The following is a 17389-nucleotide window of genomic DNA, read 5'->3' as shown; positions in this document are numbered from 1 at the left end:
TCTAAACATTTTTTTGGTATGCTCTTGTGATTTTCAGCAAAATCTCTCACTGATGGTAGAATGTCAGTTCATTTTAGGTCTTTCAGTTTTTCTTTGTATATTTTGATGCAGTGATGCTACACTTTAGGTTTCCTATGTCTGTTTGGTGATTTGAACCTTTAACATTATGTGGGAACCCTCTTTGTATTCTTTACTTCAAAATCCATTTGGTTTGATATTCCTATAGCATTTTGGAGGGGGGGGTTGGTGGTCACCTAGTGTATCTTTTTAAATTTTTATTTTAAAAGCTAATTTGGGGATATTTAATCTCCAGGGAGATTTTTTTATTCCCTTCCTCCCCATAGCAAGTTTGAAACAGGCAATTTTCCTTGTGTTCTCTGGGCGGATGGGGACAGGGGATAAAGTGGATTTTTTCTAGTTCGTCCTTAATGAACTTGAGGAAAATACAGGTTTCCCAGTTAAGACCCTCCACTTAGGAAAGGTTTTTTTCTTCTCCTTCCTGTAACCGTGGTACCCCCAAATCTTTTTATTTTACTTGGTTAAGCAAATACTCTCAGACTGAACCAGCCTTCAGTGTTTACTTACCTTGCCACCTTCTCATTTTCTCTTCATTTTTGGACTCTTGTATATGTGTTTAACTTAACACTTCAAGGCATTTTTAAAAATGTTTATAATACTTAACCTATATAATAATAGTTTTCTGCAGGAAAGTTGTCCTGAGGCATTCTAGGAAAGAATCTGTGGTCTGTAGTGGCTGTGTCATGCATGTGGTTCTCTGCCTTGCTTGTAGTTCTTAGCCCTGTTTTCACAGGAGGTAATCAACAGAACTTCTCATTTAAACTTCTCATTTAGGTTTCTAAAATAGAGAGCATATAGTCTATCCTGGAAAAATACTCTATGAATACAAGCTAATATTATGTTTTGAACTGAAAACAATGCACAAACTTGTATGCCTTGTCCATCTAAGTCCTCCAAGTCACAAATACTGGCAAAAGCATGGTAATTGTAAGGCATGGGAATGAAAGGAAGAAATTAGCTTTTTCAGTTTATTTCGATACTTAGACAATAAAATAAACATGAACAGTTGTCAGGGATACTTGATTTACTTTAAAATCATTCTTGTTCATAGAGATTATTTTTTTCTTGTGATCTCTGTATTTTAATAAAATAACAAAACCCCACATATTTAAGTTTGAACATTTTGCCAAAAGAGGGCAGTATTCACCCACTGTAGAATGCAAAGGGACTGAGAAATTATTGGAAAGAAGGCAAATGAAGTTATTTTTCTTCATAAGATTCGTAAAGTTTGACAAAACTAGATCAGCAATCGTTGGATTTGTCACCCAGTCTGGTCATCTGGGATTGTTGCCTAGATTGGGCCATCTCAAGTTTTAATTTATTTTTATATTACTTTTACATTTTTTAAAGTGCTAGTTTAGGGTTAAAAGTTAGTCTTTAGGGATAAAACCAAAAACCTTTTCTAAATACCTGCCTAGAGTCACCAAAAACTCATGTTTAAGGCACATTTATTGAGGTCTGTATTTGCCAGTGTCCTCAAGGCTGCTCACCTCAGTGACCTGTGGCCAGTTAAACCTGGTGAAAAATGAGTGTCCCTCCAACGGTGCTGCCACTGAGCCCAGCGGTGGCTCAGCCTTGTTCTACTTTAAACTTAGGTTTGTCGATCAGTTTGTCTCCTCTGCATGATGGTGTAGAGCTTCATGGTGTAGATATAACAGCTTTAAATATTAAAGGAAGAAATAGGAAGTAGTTAGTTTGAATCTTGAGCGAAATGCTTTGGTCTTCAGGTGTAGAATAGGAAGAAATGAAACCATTTTTTGAAAGCGTACTTTGGAGCAGGGAAGGAAAATGTGAGCCTAGATCATTTATTAGAACTCTGTCTGCCCTTTAGGATTTAGTAATACTACCAGATAAAAAGAAAAGCTGTTCTGCATTGATTCAATAAATAATCAACTTGCGCTTCAAAAGGACAGCTAGGGGGAGAAAAAAAGGACAGCTAGGGTGTAAGTGGCTAGCGCTTAACATAACGTGCAGTGGAAGCAACTTTGGAAAAGTTTTTATTTGCATTGCGCTGCCCAAATGGAGTACGTTTCTGAAAGCGGCTTTTGCATGGACAAGCTTCTCCGCGTCCCTGAGAGTCCCGCTCCCCCTAGAGGCGGCGGGCGCCCTCCGCCCTGTAATGTGATCTCCCTGCTCTGGATTGGTCAGAGGCTGAGTTCCCTGGGAGCGGCGCTTAGCTGGGGCTCCCAAGACCGGCTCAGGCTCCGTACGGCAGGTTCCGCACTGCAGCCACCGCCGCCGCCACCTCTGTCGCCACCACCGCTGCTGCTGCTCCTGCTGCTTCGCTTCCAGCAGCGGGTGGAGCGATGGAGTCCAGACTCTTCTGCTGGACCACTTGCTTTCTCCTGGTCGTGTGGTGCCTGCCGGTGCTACCCTGCCCTAGCCGGTGCCTTTGCTTGAAGAGCACCGTCCGCTGCATGCACTTGATGCTGGATCACATTCCTCAGGTGCCGCAGCAGACCACAGTCCTGTAAGTTCACACAGATTCCCGTTCAGCACTTTTCATTGCCCTCTACTGAGACCAAGCACTCTGCTTTTAACCTAGATTCCTGATGTGATCCCTGCTGTATAATTGGAAGAGGGTTTTCACCTTTCAAACAACTAAATGGTTCTGCTTTGTTAGACTAGAAAATGTGAGCAATGATGAATTGAAATATATTTGCACTAGGTGCAGTTATCTTTTCTAACATCTTCCAGAACTTACTGTTGAGAATTTTCATCTCTATCTTAAGAATTTTCCTGTATAAGTTCTCATATTATCCCTTTCATCGTCTTCAAAATCCTTTGGACTCCTAATTGAGTCAGCATGTGTCTGTCCCATTTGAGAAGAACTAATTTAGCTTTGGAATGTGCTTCCAACTTAATATGTGCTGGCAATTTGCATTTCTTTTGTTCATTGTTGGGCTTTGTATTGGGTGTGCCTCTCAGGTGGGTGATGCTGTCAACCTCAGGCCCTTGAAGGACTATCCATTTTCCAGAGCAGACACTGTCCAGTAGGTACTGGGTACTTAGAAGCCTTCTGGAGAAGCCTTCTGACTTAATCAGCACCTAGGGGGCATTATGGGATGGTAGTGGAATGGTAGAGTAAACCATAATACAGGTATCAGATGGGCCTGGGTTCAAATACCACTCCCTTGTCTTAATGTGGTGATAATAAACCTTTATCATTGAATTGACATTTGGATTAAATAATATGTACGAAGTGCAAATCTTTTATTATCATAATTTTCAAGTCTTACATCACAAGAGAAGGAAAAATGCCAAAAGGACTTGCGAATTTGAAGGGTTCACCTCTCCATGGTAAAGTTTTTGCAGATTATGTCATGTCCATGGAAGAGAACTCCTTTCACTGTTCCAAATCCATTCTTGAGCAGAGTGAAATAGCTTAACATTCCTGGGATTTTGAGATATGAGATAAGAAGATCAGCACTGTATGGTTGGGGTTTTTTTTTTTTTTTTTTTTTTGGTCATAATCATGAAATGAGGAATTTAGCTTGGTAATGAAAAGTTGAAATTAGTGGTTGGTAGTTGTGTAGAATAAGAGATGTGTATTTGCCATACATATTTATGGTAATTTTCATTAAGTGTTTTGTTTATTTCATATGCTTGCAAATACCAAAATAAGTCTTACTCTGAAAAGTATTAAGACAGGTCCTTGAACCTGGGACTGCTGCATCAGCACAGGCAGTCGGCACAGAGCCAGAGAGACTTTGGACTTGTAACCATCCTTGTGTCATTTTATAATTGTGGTTTCTTTTTTCTTTTAAGATTTTTATTTGTTTATTTGACAGAGAGAGACAGCAAGAGAGGGAACACAAGCAGGGGGAGTGGGAGAGAGAGAAGCAGACTCCCAGCGGTGGAGCCTGATGTGGGGCTCGATCCCAGGACCCTGGGATCATGACCTGAGCCAAAGGCAGACGCTTAACGACTGAGCCACCCAGGCGCCCCTAATAGCAGTTTCTGACGGAGAGTAACAGAGCCTCACAGAAGGGGCAGCTTGTCTAATCAAGTGCCACCGACTTAAATAAAAGGCTACTTAAGTTCCAATCTGGGCCTTAAATTTTGATTCTTAGGTGTTTCAAAGAAGAAATTAGCGCTCATTAGACACTGTCTTCTAGACGTATTGGACGGAACTGAAAGGACGCTGTCGATGTACTTGTGAAGAGCCTTCCACTACATGTGGAAATAAGTCCTAATGGTTGGGTTCTCAGGTTCCAGATTGGGCCTGCTGCTGAGCCAGGTACCCTATAGACAAAATGTATGTTGCCATGGGTGAGTTCTTGGCTTCTTGATGTCTCGGTTTCCTTTCCATAAAATGGGGATGCTAATAGTGTTCACCGTCTAGGGTTATTCTGAAGATTAAATGAGTTAATGCACGTTAAAAACTTAAAACAGTGCCTGGCCCTACTTAGCAGTAGATGAGCTCACTATTATTACGTTTACAGTTAAGGATACAATTTGAGCTGCAAACTCAAATACCTCCAGGAAGCTGGCTGGTACAGTAATGTGAGGGAAGTGGCTGGATGAGGACGAACAATTGCACAAGTGGTGTGATGGACGGCAACCAACCTCGATTGGGTCTATGGGGGCCAAGAGGTGGGAGAGGCGAGCCAGTGGCAAGGGCCGGCCAGCCATAGAGCTCATTGCTGCCCTGTGGGAATTTGGGCCTATTGTTAATGAGCTTGCCATATTTTTCAAGAAGATAGAGAAGTCAAAAATGTAATTCCCTAACTTTTAAATCTTGGAGGATAATGAAAATGTTTTTAAGTGAAAGGCAACAGCACCCAAGCCCAACCACACATATTTGTAGGTTACTCTTATCCCAGGACCTTCCATTTGTGACCTCTATTAGAGAAATAGCATAAAGGATAAGAAATATATGTAAAGTTTATAAAAGTTGGTGCACTCTGCTTCTTTTGGGCTCCAAATACTTGACATAGGATTACGTTTTCAAGTAAGCAATATCATGAAGGTACACTACTAACTGCATTAAGGTAAGAATTGTGCTCAATCCCCCCCCCAAATAAATAAATAAAATCTTATTAAAAAAAAAGATAAGAATTCTGGAAAAGAAAAAGCCAATCAGACTTTGGAAGCTAAGGCAAATGGGGCCTGGACCAATTTCTCCCTAATAGCAGCATCAAGAGTTTTTGTTAAACCACACTTATATATATGTGTGGTCATCATAGCAGTGGAAATAATGTAAATAAACATAGCCAAAGTGCTTAGTAAATGTTAATTAGTAGTATTATAACTTTATTGAGTTTGTCTTTACATGTTTTTAAAATTTTAACCTTAATACAGAAAATATTTTTCTCAACCACAGATAAGGAAACTTCACTATACTTAATGATTGATTATGGTTGGCGTTTGAAGTTTAGAAAAATGCAAGAACTACTCCCCCCAATTTTAATTTAATTCCATGTATAAAGATATCATTGGGTATTCAAAGCAAATATCATTTACCAAATAGGCTGCTATTAGAAACCATTTAGAAACTTTCACTCCTCATGCTGTGTATTTTAGTAAAGCAAATCTTTCAGAATTGGAATTTGCAAACCAAAAATTTCTAATAGTGAACTTTAGGGAGCCTGTTCAGTAATCAGAGGCTCTGCGTAGTTTTAGTTGATTTTACTTTAGACCCAGGTCGTTAGGTTTTACCTCCAGAATCTCAGGTGCTGATTAAGAAATGTGATGTCCTTAGAATTCCAAGGAGTGAAAGATTGAGCCTTGGTTGAACTCAGGGACTGTGATTAAACAGACTCTAAAAACCATCTTAATTCCACTAGAAAAATGTAAAAAATGAGAATGTCCCCATAAGTTTTAAATATACAAATATGTACAGTGTGAACGTTTAACTATTTAATTAAGGCATTTCCTTTATGTACAAATCTTGCTTTGCCCTCCAAATATACCAACCTTGGGAGGAAGACTGGCAGTGGCAAATGGGAAAATGACAAGTTCAGTCATGAAAATGTTTATCCAGTTGATAAAAATGTCATCTTGTTCAAGAAGAAAATAGAATTCCTTCAGCTCTTTCCAGTTTCCAATCCAATCAGGTTATCAGATTTTTTTTAAAAGATTTTATTTATTTATTTGATGGAGAGAGACAGCCAGTGAGAGAGGGAGCACAAGCAGGGGGAGTGGGAGAGGAAGAAGCAGGCTCCCCCCAGAGGAGCCCGATGCGGGGCTCGATCCCAGGACCCTGGGATCACGCCCTGAGCTGAAGGCAGACGCTTAACGACTGAGCCACCCAGGCGCCCCAGATTTTTTTTTTTTCTTAAATTTAACCTCAGGGGTTACTTTGACCTTTGAAACAGAATTTTTCATAACTTTTTTGCAACTGACATAACTTGTTGGCTTTGAGTTATCACTTAGTAGTGAGCAGGCCTGGATTCCCTAGACGCTTTCCCATTTGGCATGGTTGAAGGGAAGTATGAGGGACCCGGCTGAACTATATCTAAATTCAAACCTACCCCAGTTGTTGACCGGTTGGGGAGAGAAATGGAACTAAAAGTTGAAATGCATTTCCTGTTTCATTGCCTAGTTAGTAAGTCAGGGTACACTGTTTCAGCAAATGCCTCCAGTCTTGGGGGCCTAACATGGTGCAGCCTCACCACCCTAATGACTCAGCGCAGCTCGGTCCTCAGAGAAGAGCTAGAAGAGGCTGTTCTAGAAGATGGGATGAGTGTTCATGGAGCCCACGTGAGGATCTTGGGTGGAGGAACAGTGAGGAGAGGGCAGGGTCGGGGTGTGGAGGGATAAAAGCTGCCAGCTGTTGGCATCACTGTCTGGGGTGTGACCCACCCCTGATATCTGGGAGTCATCCTTCAGCCACACCGACCTACAGGAGAATTAGTTTAGGGGATAAACAAGTCCTATCTGGACATATTAATTTGGGGGTTCTCGGGGGACAAATTGTTGAAGAAGTCTAGCAAGTAGTTATGGGAGATGTAGATCTGTGATGTGGAGCACTCCCCTAGAGCACCAGGGAGAGTGCAGGGCGGAGGCGTGGGACAGGAACACACCACGGAAGGGTAGAAAGTGAGCTGGCTAACACAGGGAAGGAAGCAAGATGTTTCCCAGAGGGGTGTGACTGAGGTATGGCAGAGTCGAGCTTGGACACTGAAAGGCAGCCTGACAATTGGGTGGTGCAGATGACAGCAAAAGCAGCTTTGACAGATAGGAATAGAAGCCAGATTGCAAGGATTAAGGAGTAATAGGCTTGCTTTTCCAGATTTCAGAACTTGGCCTCCACCAAGGAAATGTTAGCATCCCCATCTCTGAGTCTCAGTATCCTCATCGGCAAAACAGGGATGAATAATTGCCTAGTGATGCCAGGATCCAAGTGGTCTCATCTCAGGATTTCCTACAATGGCCTGTACTTAGATGATATATGCTGATTAAGTTAGTGGAAGAGAATAGTGTTTTCTATACTGAACTCGACATTTCAATCCCTACTATAGATTCTATAAGTGAGATGAAGGGAAGCATTGCGCAATAACAGCTTTTGGGGGAGTAGTTACAATATGAAGCCGCAAAAGTGAGGTCCCTGTTCTAGTTAGAGAGCTAGTGCATATATAAAAAGTTGAATAATAGTACAGGTCTGATGCAAGAAAGACCAATCTGTTTTGCATTTATGGAGTAAGAAAGGATGGTGAATGTCCTGGTTTGTCAGCTTGATAGGGTAATGTAGATAGTGAAAATAAATGACAAAGAGGGGAAAAATCTGAAGAATAGAGAAAATTTGAGTTTTACTTGGGCATCCTGGTGGATAGGGTAAGGGCTCAGGAATATGGTAAGCTCGGGAGGTAAGGGATGTGGTTTTGGGAGTCATTGAGATAAGAGTGTGCATTAATTCAGCCGGAGGGAGGAAATGTGGTTTTCCAGGACATGCTTGTAGAATGAGAAAAGTCTGCATAGGCTAGAACTCTGGAAAACCCCACAGTCAAGGGAACACATATGTAAGCAAGAGCCAGGACTATCAGCTGTGGTTGTGAAGTCTGTACACTGCTCAGCTCCACACTGTGCTGGAAATGGTGCCCCCTGCAGTTGTGTGGTGTGCTGACCCTGGGGGCAAAAGAAAGAGGAGTCAGAGGAGAACACGGCAACCAAAGAAGTAGGAGTACCAGAAACAAGGGCTCTCAAGAGGGAGGAGGGTGGTCAAATCTGGCAAGAAGAGTTTGATGTAACGGAATGCAAATTTTGCCTTCAAGCTGCTGGAGGAGAAGAAGGTTGAAGGAATTTTGTCGTTTTTGTTTGTTTTTTAAAGGATAGGGAATGTTTTGTGTGAGTGGTAGGCAAAGGGAATGGAAGTCGCGTAAGAGGAGTAAAGATATGAGAGAAGAGAGTGGGTATGTTTTCGTTGGAGCTTGCAATTCCAAGGAGAGGTGTTCGATAACAGATTAGTGTAAGCAAGTAATTGAGAGCTTGATGTCTAGATAGATGAGGCAAGATGCAGACCTTATCTGAAAGGGAGAAAACCCAGCAGGACGGAGGCTACAAACCTCAGAGCCAAGGCATCTGGAGACCATCACTGCTGCAGCAGATGTCCCAGCCCAGGCTCCAAATGTGTCTGATGTTTCTGGTTCCAAAGGGAGAGAGAAACATTATAGTAATGGTGAGAATTACAGAAAGTAAGTTAAGGAGACTGTGGATGTTGAGCAACTTTATCTTTGTTAATTTATTCCATTGCTTCAATGGCATCTTCAACAAATAATTTTTATAAAGTGTTCTTTTATTCAGTGGAGTGGTAAATTTACTTTGGGCGATTGTGTTAGTTAGCTCAGGCTGTTATAACAAAATACCATAGACTGGGTGATTTAAATGACATTTATTTCTCAGAGGAAGGTCCTAGATCAAGTGTCTGGTGAAAGCTGTCTTCCTGGTCCAGTGAGATGGCTGCCTTCTCATTGTCTCACAGGTAGCCAGAGAGAGACCATCTGTCTAAAGGTATTAATTACATCACGAGGTCTCCACCCTCCAGACCTAATTATTTCCCAAAGGCCCCACGTCCTAATACCACCACATGGGGATTAAGGGTTCAACATATGACTTTGGAGGGGAATCAAGAGTTCAGTCCATAGCAGTGACTCAGGTTTAAGTCATCAAAATGTTTATCCAAAACAAATAGGTTACTGATATAATTTAAACATTCTGGTATATTCTTTATTTAATATGTATGTTCCTTTCCACTCTGAGACACAATAAACTGTTTCTTGAGATACATGGAAGGCATATTTTCCTTGCTATTACATGAAATTGAGCATATCTGACCAAAATTCAAATCATGAGACCTTTTCCAAATGCAATATGAAAACATTTAAACATTTTAAATATTCTGCCTTTCTTTCAGGCAACAGAGTAGCCACAACAAATGACAGAAACAGTTTTATTGTCTAACTCCAGACTATGCGGTGAAAAACTGAGTTATGGTTAAAAATCATCTTGTTTTATTGTTCGGTCTGATCAGTTTGGATCACTGTATCAGTCCTCTCCCAGTGATTCTTCATCAGAGTAGGAAAAAAGAAAGTTTCATGTTTGGATTTTAAAATGGAAAAAAGAAAAGCATGAACATCATTTCAGCTAAAGATACTATAAAAAATTCCTAAGTCTACTAACTTCATTTATTTTAGTGGGCAGAACCAAAAGACCCTCATTTAACCTCAGTTGCTGCAGAGTGCTATATCTGTATAATATGTATATAATATGATAGATATCCATAATACTTTGTGTAAATGGTTTCCAAGAGTAAGGACACAGATCTTTTTTAAGTTTTTTTTTAAAGTTTTTATTTAAATTCCAGCATAGTTAACATAGAGTGTAATATTAGATTCAGGTGTACAGTATTGTGATTCAACATTTCCATAAAATACCAGGTGCTCATCACAACAAGTGCAGTCCTTAATGCCCATCCCTTATTTCATCCATCCTCCTACCCACCTCCCCTCTGGTAACCATCAGTTTATTTCTTTATATTTAAGAGTCTGTTTCTTGGTTTGCGTCTCTCTCTCTCTTTCTCTCTGTCTCTTTTTCTCTTTGCTTTGTTGCATTTCTTAAATTCCACATATGGATGAAATCATATGGTGTTTGTCTTTCTCTGACTGACTTATTTCACTTAGTACAATACTCTCTAAATCCATCCATTTTGTTGCAAATGGCAGGATTTCATTCTTTTTTATGGCTGAGTAATATTCCATTCTCTCTATATACCACATCTTTATCCATTCATCAGTCAATGGACACTTGGGCTGTTTCCATAATTTGGCTGTTGTAGATAGTGCTGCTGTAAACATTAGGGCATATGTATCTCTTTGAATTAGTATTTTTGTGTTCCTCAGGTAAATACCTGGTAGTGTAATTGCTGGATTTAGGGTAGTTGTATTTTTAACTTTTTGAGGAACCTCTGTACTGTTTTCCAGAGTGGCTGCACCAGTTTGCACTCCCACCAACAGTGTAATAGAAGAGGTTCCCCTTTCTCTACATCCTCACCAACATGTGTTGTTTCTTGAGTTATTGATTCTAGACACTCTGACAGATGTGAAGGGATATCTCATTGTAGTTTTGATTTACATTACCCTGAGGATCAGAGATGTTGAGCATCTTTTCATGTGTCTGTTGGCCATCTGGATGTCTTCTTTGGAAAAATGTCTGTTCATGTCTTCCGCTCCTTTTTTAATTAGATTATTCCTTTTTTGGGTGTTCAGTTTTATAAGTTCTTTATATATTTCAGCTACTAACCCTTTATCAGATGTCATTTGCAAATATCTTCTCCCATTCCATAGGTTACCTTTCAGTTTTGTTGATTGTTTCCTTCACTGTGCAGAAGCTTTTTATTTTGGTATAGTCCTAATAGTTTATTTTTATTTTTGTTTCCCTTGCCTTAAGGGACATATCTAGAAGGAAGTTGATACAATCAATGTCAAAGAGGGTACTGCCTGTGTTCCCCTCTAGGATTTTGATGGTTTCAAGTTTCACATTTAGGCCTTTAATCCATTTTGAATTTATTTTTGTGTTTGGTGTAAGAAAATCGTCCAGTTTTTATTTTTCTTTTCTTTTCTTTTCTTTTCTTTTCTTTTCTTTTCTTTTCTTTTTCTTTTTCTTTTTCTTTTTCTTTTTCTTTCTTTTCTTTCTTTCCAGATTTTATTTATTTATTTGACAGAGAGAGACAGCCAGCGACAGAGGGAACACAAGCAGGGGAAATGGGAGAGGAAGAAGCAGGCTCCTAGCAGAGGAGCCTGATGCAGGGCTCGATACGAGACGCTGGGATCATGCCCTGAGCCAAAGGCAGATGCTTAACGACTGAGCCACCCAGGTGCCCCAGAAAGTGGTCCAGGTTCATTCTTCTGCATGTTGATGTCCAGTTTGCCGAACACCATTTGTTGAAGAGACTTTTTCCCATTGCATGTTCTTTCCTTCTTTGGTGATGATTATTTGAGCATATACTTGTCAGTTCATTTCTGGGTTTTGTATTCTATTCTATTGATGATCTATGTGTCTCTTTTTGTTCCAGTACCATACTGTTTTGTTCACTACAGCTTTGTCATGTAACTTGAAGTCCAGAATTGTGGCCCCGTGGTGTAATGGTCAGCACTCTAGACTCTGAAGTCCAGAATTTTGATGTCTCTAGCTTTGCTTTTCATTTTCAAGGTTGCTTTGGCTATTTGGGGTCTTTTTTGGCTCCATACAAACTTTAGGATTGTTTGTTCTAGCTCTGTGAAAAATGCTGTTGGTATTTTGATAGGGATTGCATTAAATGTGTAGATGGCTTTGGATAGTATTGATGTTTTACCAATATTTGTTCTTCTAATCCATAAGCATGCAATGTTTTCCCATTTCTTTGGGTCATCTTCAATTTCTTTCATCAGTGTTTTACAGAGTACAGTTCTGTCACCTCTTTGGTTAGATTTGTTCCTACATACCATTGTTTTTGGAGCAATTGTAAATGGGATTGATTCCTTAATTTCTCTTTCTGCTGTTTCATTATCGGTATATAGAAATTCAACAGATTTCTGTATGTTGATTTTGTGTCCTGTGACTTTACTCCTTCATGATTCAGTTCTAGCAGTTTTTTGGTGGAGTCTTTCAGGTTTTCTGTATAGAGTATGACAATACCTGCAAATAGTGAAAGCTTGACTTCTTCCTTGCTGATTTGGATACCTTTTATTTATTTTTGTTGTCTCATTGCTGTGGCTAGGACTTCCAGTGCCATGTTAAATAATAGTGGTGAGAGTGGACATCCCTGTCTTGTTCCTGGCCATAGAGGAAAAGCTCTCAGTTCCTTCCCATTAAGGATGATCTTAGCTGTGGGTTTTTCATAGATAGCCTTTATTATGTTGAGGTATGTTCCCTCTAAACCTACTTTGTTGAGGTTTTTTTCATGAATGGATGTTGTACTTCATCAAATGCTTTTTCTGCATCTGTTGAAATGATCATATGGTTCTTATCCTTCCTTTTATTAATGTGGTGTATCACATTGATCAGTTTGCAATATTGAACCACACTTGCAACTCAGGAATAAATCCCACTTGATCGTGGTGAATGATTTTTTAAATGTATTGTGAATTTTTGCATCCATGTTCATCAGGGATATCAGCCTGTGGTTCTCTTTTTTAGTAGAGTCTTTATCTGGTTTTGATATCAAGGTAACGCTACTCTCATAGAATGAGTTTGGGAGTTTTCTTATCTCTTCTGTTTTTTGGAATAGTTTGAGAAGAATAGATATTAACTCTTCTTTAAATGTTTGGTAGAATTCCCCTGGGAAGCCATCTGGCCCTGGACTTTTGTTTGTTGGAAGTTTTTGATTACTTATTCATTTTCTTTGCTGGCTATGGGTCTGTTCAAGTTTTCTATTTCTTACTGTTTTGGTTTTGGTAATTCACATGTTTCTAGGAATTTATCCATTCCTTCCAAGTTGTCGAATTTGTTGACATAAAATATTTCATAATATTATCTTATAATTTGTGTGGTGTGTGCAGGGGTTTGTGCTGGTCTTCTGGGGAGGGGCCTGCCATGCTGGGATTGAGGCAAGCTTGCCTGAGAAAGCAGTCCTGCCAGAGCACAAGGTGGATGGGGCTTGGTGTAAGCAAGTTAGGAAGCCAATGTTGGCATTGCACTGCTTTCTGCAGTGGGTCTATGTTTATGCTGAGGGGCAGGGAAGAGAAATGGTGCCAGTCAGCTCCTTTGTTCCCAGAGAGGCGTCTCCATGCATGCTGCCTCTCAGGGATGCCCTCTGAGAAGAGTGAATAATCTCCCCACTGTGTGCCTCAGGTTTTCCTCAGATTGCTGTTTCCATGCCATGTTCTCTCCCCCCCCCCCCACTGCCTCCTGGGTTGTTTGCCTGCCTTCTCTCCAGGAGCAGGGCATTGCCATCTGGGCTCTATCCCAGCCAAACCTGCTGACCTTTAAAACTCCAGACTTCAAGTCCTGCTGGTTGTAAGCACTCACAAAATCCAGCCTCTCTCATTTTCCAGGCCAATGGCTTTGGGGAAATGTTCTCCTTGTGTATTCCCCTATATGCTCCTCTCTCTCTTGTCCTTCACCTCCACCACAGTCCCTTCCCTCTGCAGCAACCAGAATCTGTTTCTCCCCTAAACCACAGTCTCCACACTTCCTACCTTCTTCGATGTGGCCTCTTCTCTCCCTTTAGTTGTGGGGTTTGTTCTGTCAGTCTTCAGGTTGATTTCTGGGGTATTTAGGATGATTTGATAGTCATCCAGCTGTGTTTGTGGTACCAGATGAACCTAGGGTCCTCCTACTCTGCAGCCATTTTGAAAATGCAAGACACAGATTTTAGGATTCATTTATCAATTTCACCTGGCTTGTGAGCCCCATGAGTAATTAGAAGAGGCAACTGCCTACACACATGGTTTGGAAAAAACTTAGAGGTCTCCCAAAGATAGATTCCCCAGTAGCTTACCAGATCCTGGCATTGTCCATGATCTGCCCTTGTATTAGATCACCTAAGACTCCAATGAAAATCATCCATTTTATCTTACAGGAATGTTGTGACCTTGTAGATGAAATAGGACCACCAAATCAGTTCTTTAAATCACTACTAGTCGAGCCCCTGGTACAATTAAAACTTAACGTGAATTGTGTTTCTAGGAAGATGCAGCAGGAAGTCCACAGATGCAGGAAGCCAATGGGCTTTGTACACACTGCTCTTTTGGCCTGGAATGCATGAACCCCCGTTGTCCTCACTTGGCCTATTTTGGCTTAGTCTTCAGAGGTCAGCTCAGAGCTCACCTCTGGGAATTCTTCTTCATCTTTCCCTTCTCGCCAGTTTTTGGGAGATTCCTTTCCTGTCTTGACCAGAGAACATGTCACATGGGATTAGGATTATTAACTTGTCTCCCTGACAGACCAAGTGCCGCCAGGGCAGAGAAGAGAGATTACATCTTTTCTTTTCAAACTCTTAGGGCTTGCCAACATAAAATATATGTTGAATGCATGAATGAGCCAAATGGCAAAATGAAACTTGAGAGGTGGTGAAAATATGTCCTACCTTCTAAGAAAGCTGCAGACTGCTCTGTTTGGCCTGGGTTAAAATGATTTCTGTTTGTTGTGACCCTTACCTACTGCTTCTCCTGTGTTGATCACTACTCTTGTAAGAGCGCTATGTAATATGCTCTTGAACTGCAGGCTGAGAGAAGAAAATTGATGCCTAGACACAAAAAACCTTAGAGGAAATGAGATAAAGAAGAAAAGAGAACTGGAGGCCAAAATTCCAGCAAGTAGAAATGGGTATCTGAGCGCTGACTGATACTGTGGTGAGGGGACAGGGAAGAGGTACTTATAAAGATCCTTGCTTCTCGAGTTGGTCCCCTTGGTTTGAAACAAGGTGTTGGTGCACAAAAAGATGGTTTGTTTTCTTCTTCACATACATGCACCAGAGTGCCTTCCCACCTGGAGCTACTTCCTTCTTGTTTCAGCCACCATCCTCCCTGTTGGAGAGAGGGTGACTTGGCTGTCATCTATATTTGGCCACCTCTAAAGACAAGCATAGATGAAAAGCTGGTGCAATACTGAGAATTTATTTTTAAAATGTTCCAAATCAGCTAAAAATGACCACCAACTAGGGATTATAACTCAGGGCCCACAGGAATCCTCAACAGTGCTCACAAGGAGCTTACCAAGAAAACAGGGCCATCACTTATTATACCGTTAAAACTTCCCCAAATTAGTTATAATAGTATTATTGTATTTACTTATACCTCACATTTGTCCAGAAAGTATTTCAAGTGGCTAATAGCTATTTTTAGTAATGGGAGAAGATACATTTCAATGTTTCCCATCTACTTTTTCTAGATCTTATGTTTTCCCTTTCTGCTCTTGTCTTATTTCTGATCATGTTTTTCTTTTAATATTAATCTCTCTGAACTTATTGAATGCAAAAGAAGTGGAATTCTGTCAGCACAGAATACCATTTTTTCTAAGTGCGGCATCAGCAGAGTTGTAATCTAGTCAGACTTTCAGATTATTATATTGAGGGTAGAACCCACACAAAGTATCTGATATCTAAGAATAAGCATATGAAGGATTTTACATCCATGACTGAATTTCCATTTGCCTTTATCCAGTGCGATAGGTCAACTTTAGTACTAACCTGGACTGTCTAGAGGCAGCAGGAAGCTAACTAACTTTACTAAGGGGTCTAAATTGGCACTCTAAATTTAAAGAATTGCCCAAACTGGCAGGGGTGAATGTGAAGCAAAACTTCTTGTGTACCGTTCTGCACTTTTCTTCCTCCAGCAGATTTGAACAATGAGATCCTGGCCAGAGCCTCAGAAAGTCACCAGGCTGGAGTTGTTACCCCCCAGCCCTTGAGCTCTCTCTCACTGTCTCAGAATGGCTTTTCATTTTATGACCTTCAAGTCCTGGGTAGTTGTTTCTAAAAGGGTGTCATTCTGAGTGACTGCATGTCATGTTGATGCAGTGTGCATGGTACCTTGGGGACAGTACTGACTGTGTGCTTGTGGTATGATTCCAGTCACACTTGGAATAAAATCCCACTGAAGACATGACTGCATGACTTCCCAGTATTTTTCTGTGTGAGAGGAAGAATTTTAGTAAGTTTCTGTTTTGCCTAAAATGTATTTCAGAACTAACAGATCTAGCTGCGAGGCAGTGTGCTCAGTAGTTGGGGTCACAGATTTTGGAGGCAGACTGCTTGCATTTTAATTCTCCCTTCACAATGTATTGGCTGTGTGTCCTTGGACAAGTAACTTAAGCTCTTTGGCTTCAGCCTTCTCCTCTGTAAAATAGTGCTTACCATGTGTTGGAAACAATATAAATGTTACTTGCTGTAATTAGCACTAATATTATTATAGCCATTGAAGTCTAGAGGTACAGATATCAACTCTAAAAGGTACTCTTTTCTCTCTCTCTTGTTTAGTAAGACAGGGTATAAATATTATTTACAAAGATTATGAAAATGTTCAACTCATGTCTCTTGAAACTAAAAGCTTACTTTTGTTGAGAAAGCATTGGAAATACTCTTAAGCATGATTTTATTATGGTTGTGTCTGAAATTATTTAATGTTCAGAAAGCTTTAGTTATTTCTGAAATGCAAGTTTTTACAGAGTCTGAGAAATACATGACAGTCAAAGCATTAGCCTCGAGAGTAGGTTTAGTAGATTGTAACATTTTGATAAGATTTGTAGATTTGCTTTTTTCCAGTATAGAGTCACAGTTGTTTTGATATTATGGTCATCCTGCTCAGATCTTATTCTGATCCCAAAGCCACCACGCTCTTTTAGCAAGCAGCTTTGTGTAATGGAGAAGGGGAAACTCTTCAAAGTCCCTGCTGATTGTAACACTGAAACAGCTCCTAGTTCTGGCAGCGAACGTCATAGGTTAGAACAAAGTTTTATAACACTTAAAACCATAGATTGTAAATTGTACATTTTTTCCAGATTCTAGTGTGTATTTATAAAAATTCTGAGATTTATACTGTGGGAAAATGCTCTCTTCATCTTTCCCTTGGGAAATATGTGTAAGGAAGAAGGAGAATCTTAGGTCGTGTGTGTGTGTGTGTGTGTGTGTGTGTGTGTACACAGCTGTGGAAGCCTGAAACTCTAGAGTTCTTAAAAGAAGATGGAGACAATAAAAAGATGAGTGGTTGTCAGGCATCGGAGGGAGGAGGGATGAATAGGTGGAGCACAGAATATTTTTAGGGCAGTGAAACTATTCTGTATGCTACTGCAATGGTGGATACATGTCAGCCTGTAGAATGTTCAACACCTGAGTGAGTCCTAGCATAAACTGTGGACTCTGAGTGATAATGATGTGTCAGTGTGGGTTCAGCAG

General features: G+C 40.4%; 1 protein-coding gene across 1 annotated transcript in view; it reads left to right on the top strand.

The window, feature by feature from the left end:
* The first annotated feature begins 2381 nt into the window (after positions 1–2381).
* Positions 2382–17389, top strand: part of PXDNL (peroxidasin like) — a 450345-nt gene continuing 435337 nt past the window's right edge. The window contains exon 1 of the mRNA XM_040625808.1: positions 2382–2548. Coding sequence (XP_040481742.1) covers positions 2385–2548 — 164 coding nt within the window. The 5' untranslated portion in view covers positions 2382–2384. The remainder of the gene's footprint in view (positions 2549–17389) is intronic.

Source organism: Ursus maritimus, unplaced genomic scaffold (genome assembly GCF_017311325.1).
Source record: "Ursus maritimus isolate PB19 unplaced genomic scaffold, ASM1731132v1 scaffold_9, whole genome shotgun sequence".
Taxonomy (NCBI): Eukaryota; Metazoa; Chordata; class Mammalia; order Carnivora; family Ursidae; genus Ursus; species Ursus maritimus.
The sequence above is the reverse complement of the archived record's forward strand: the minus strand, read 5'-3'. Positions and strand labels throughout refer to the sequence as shown.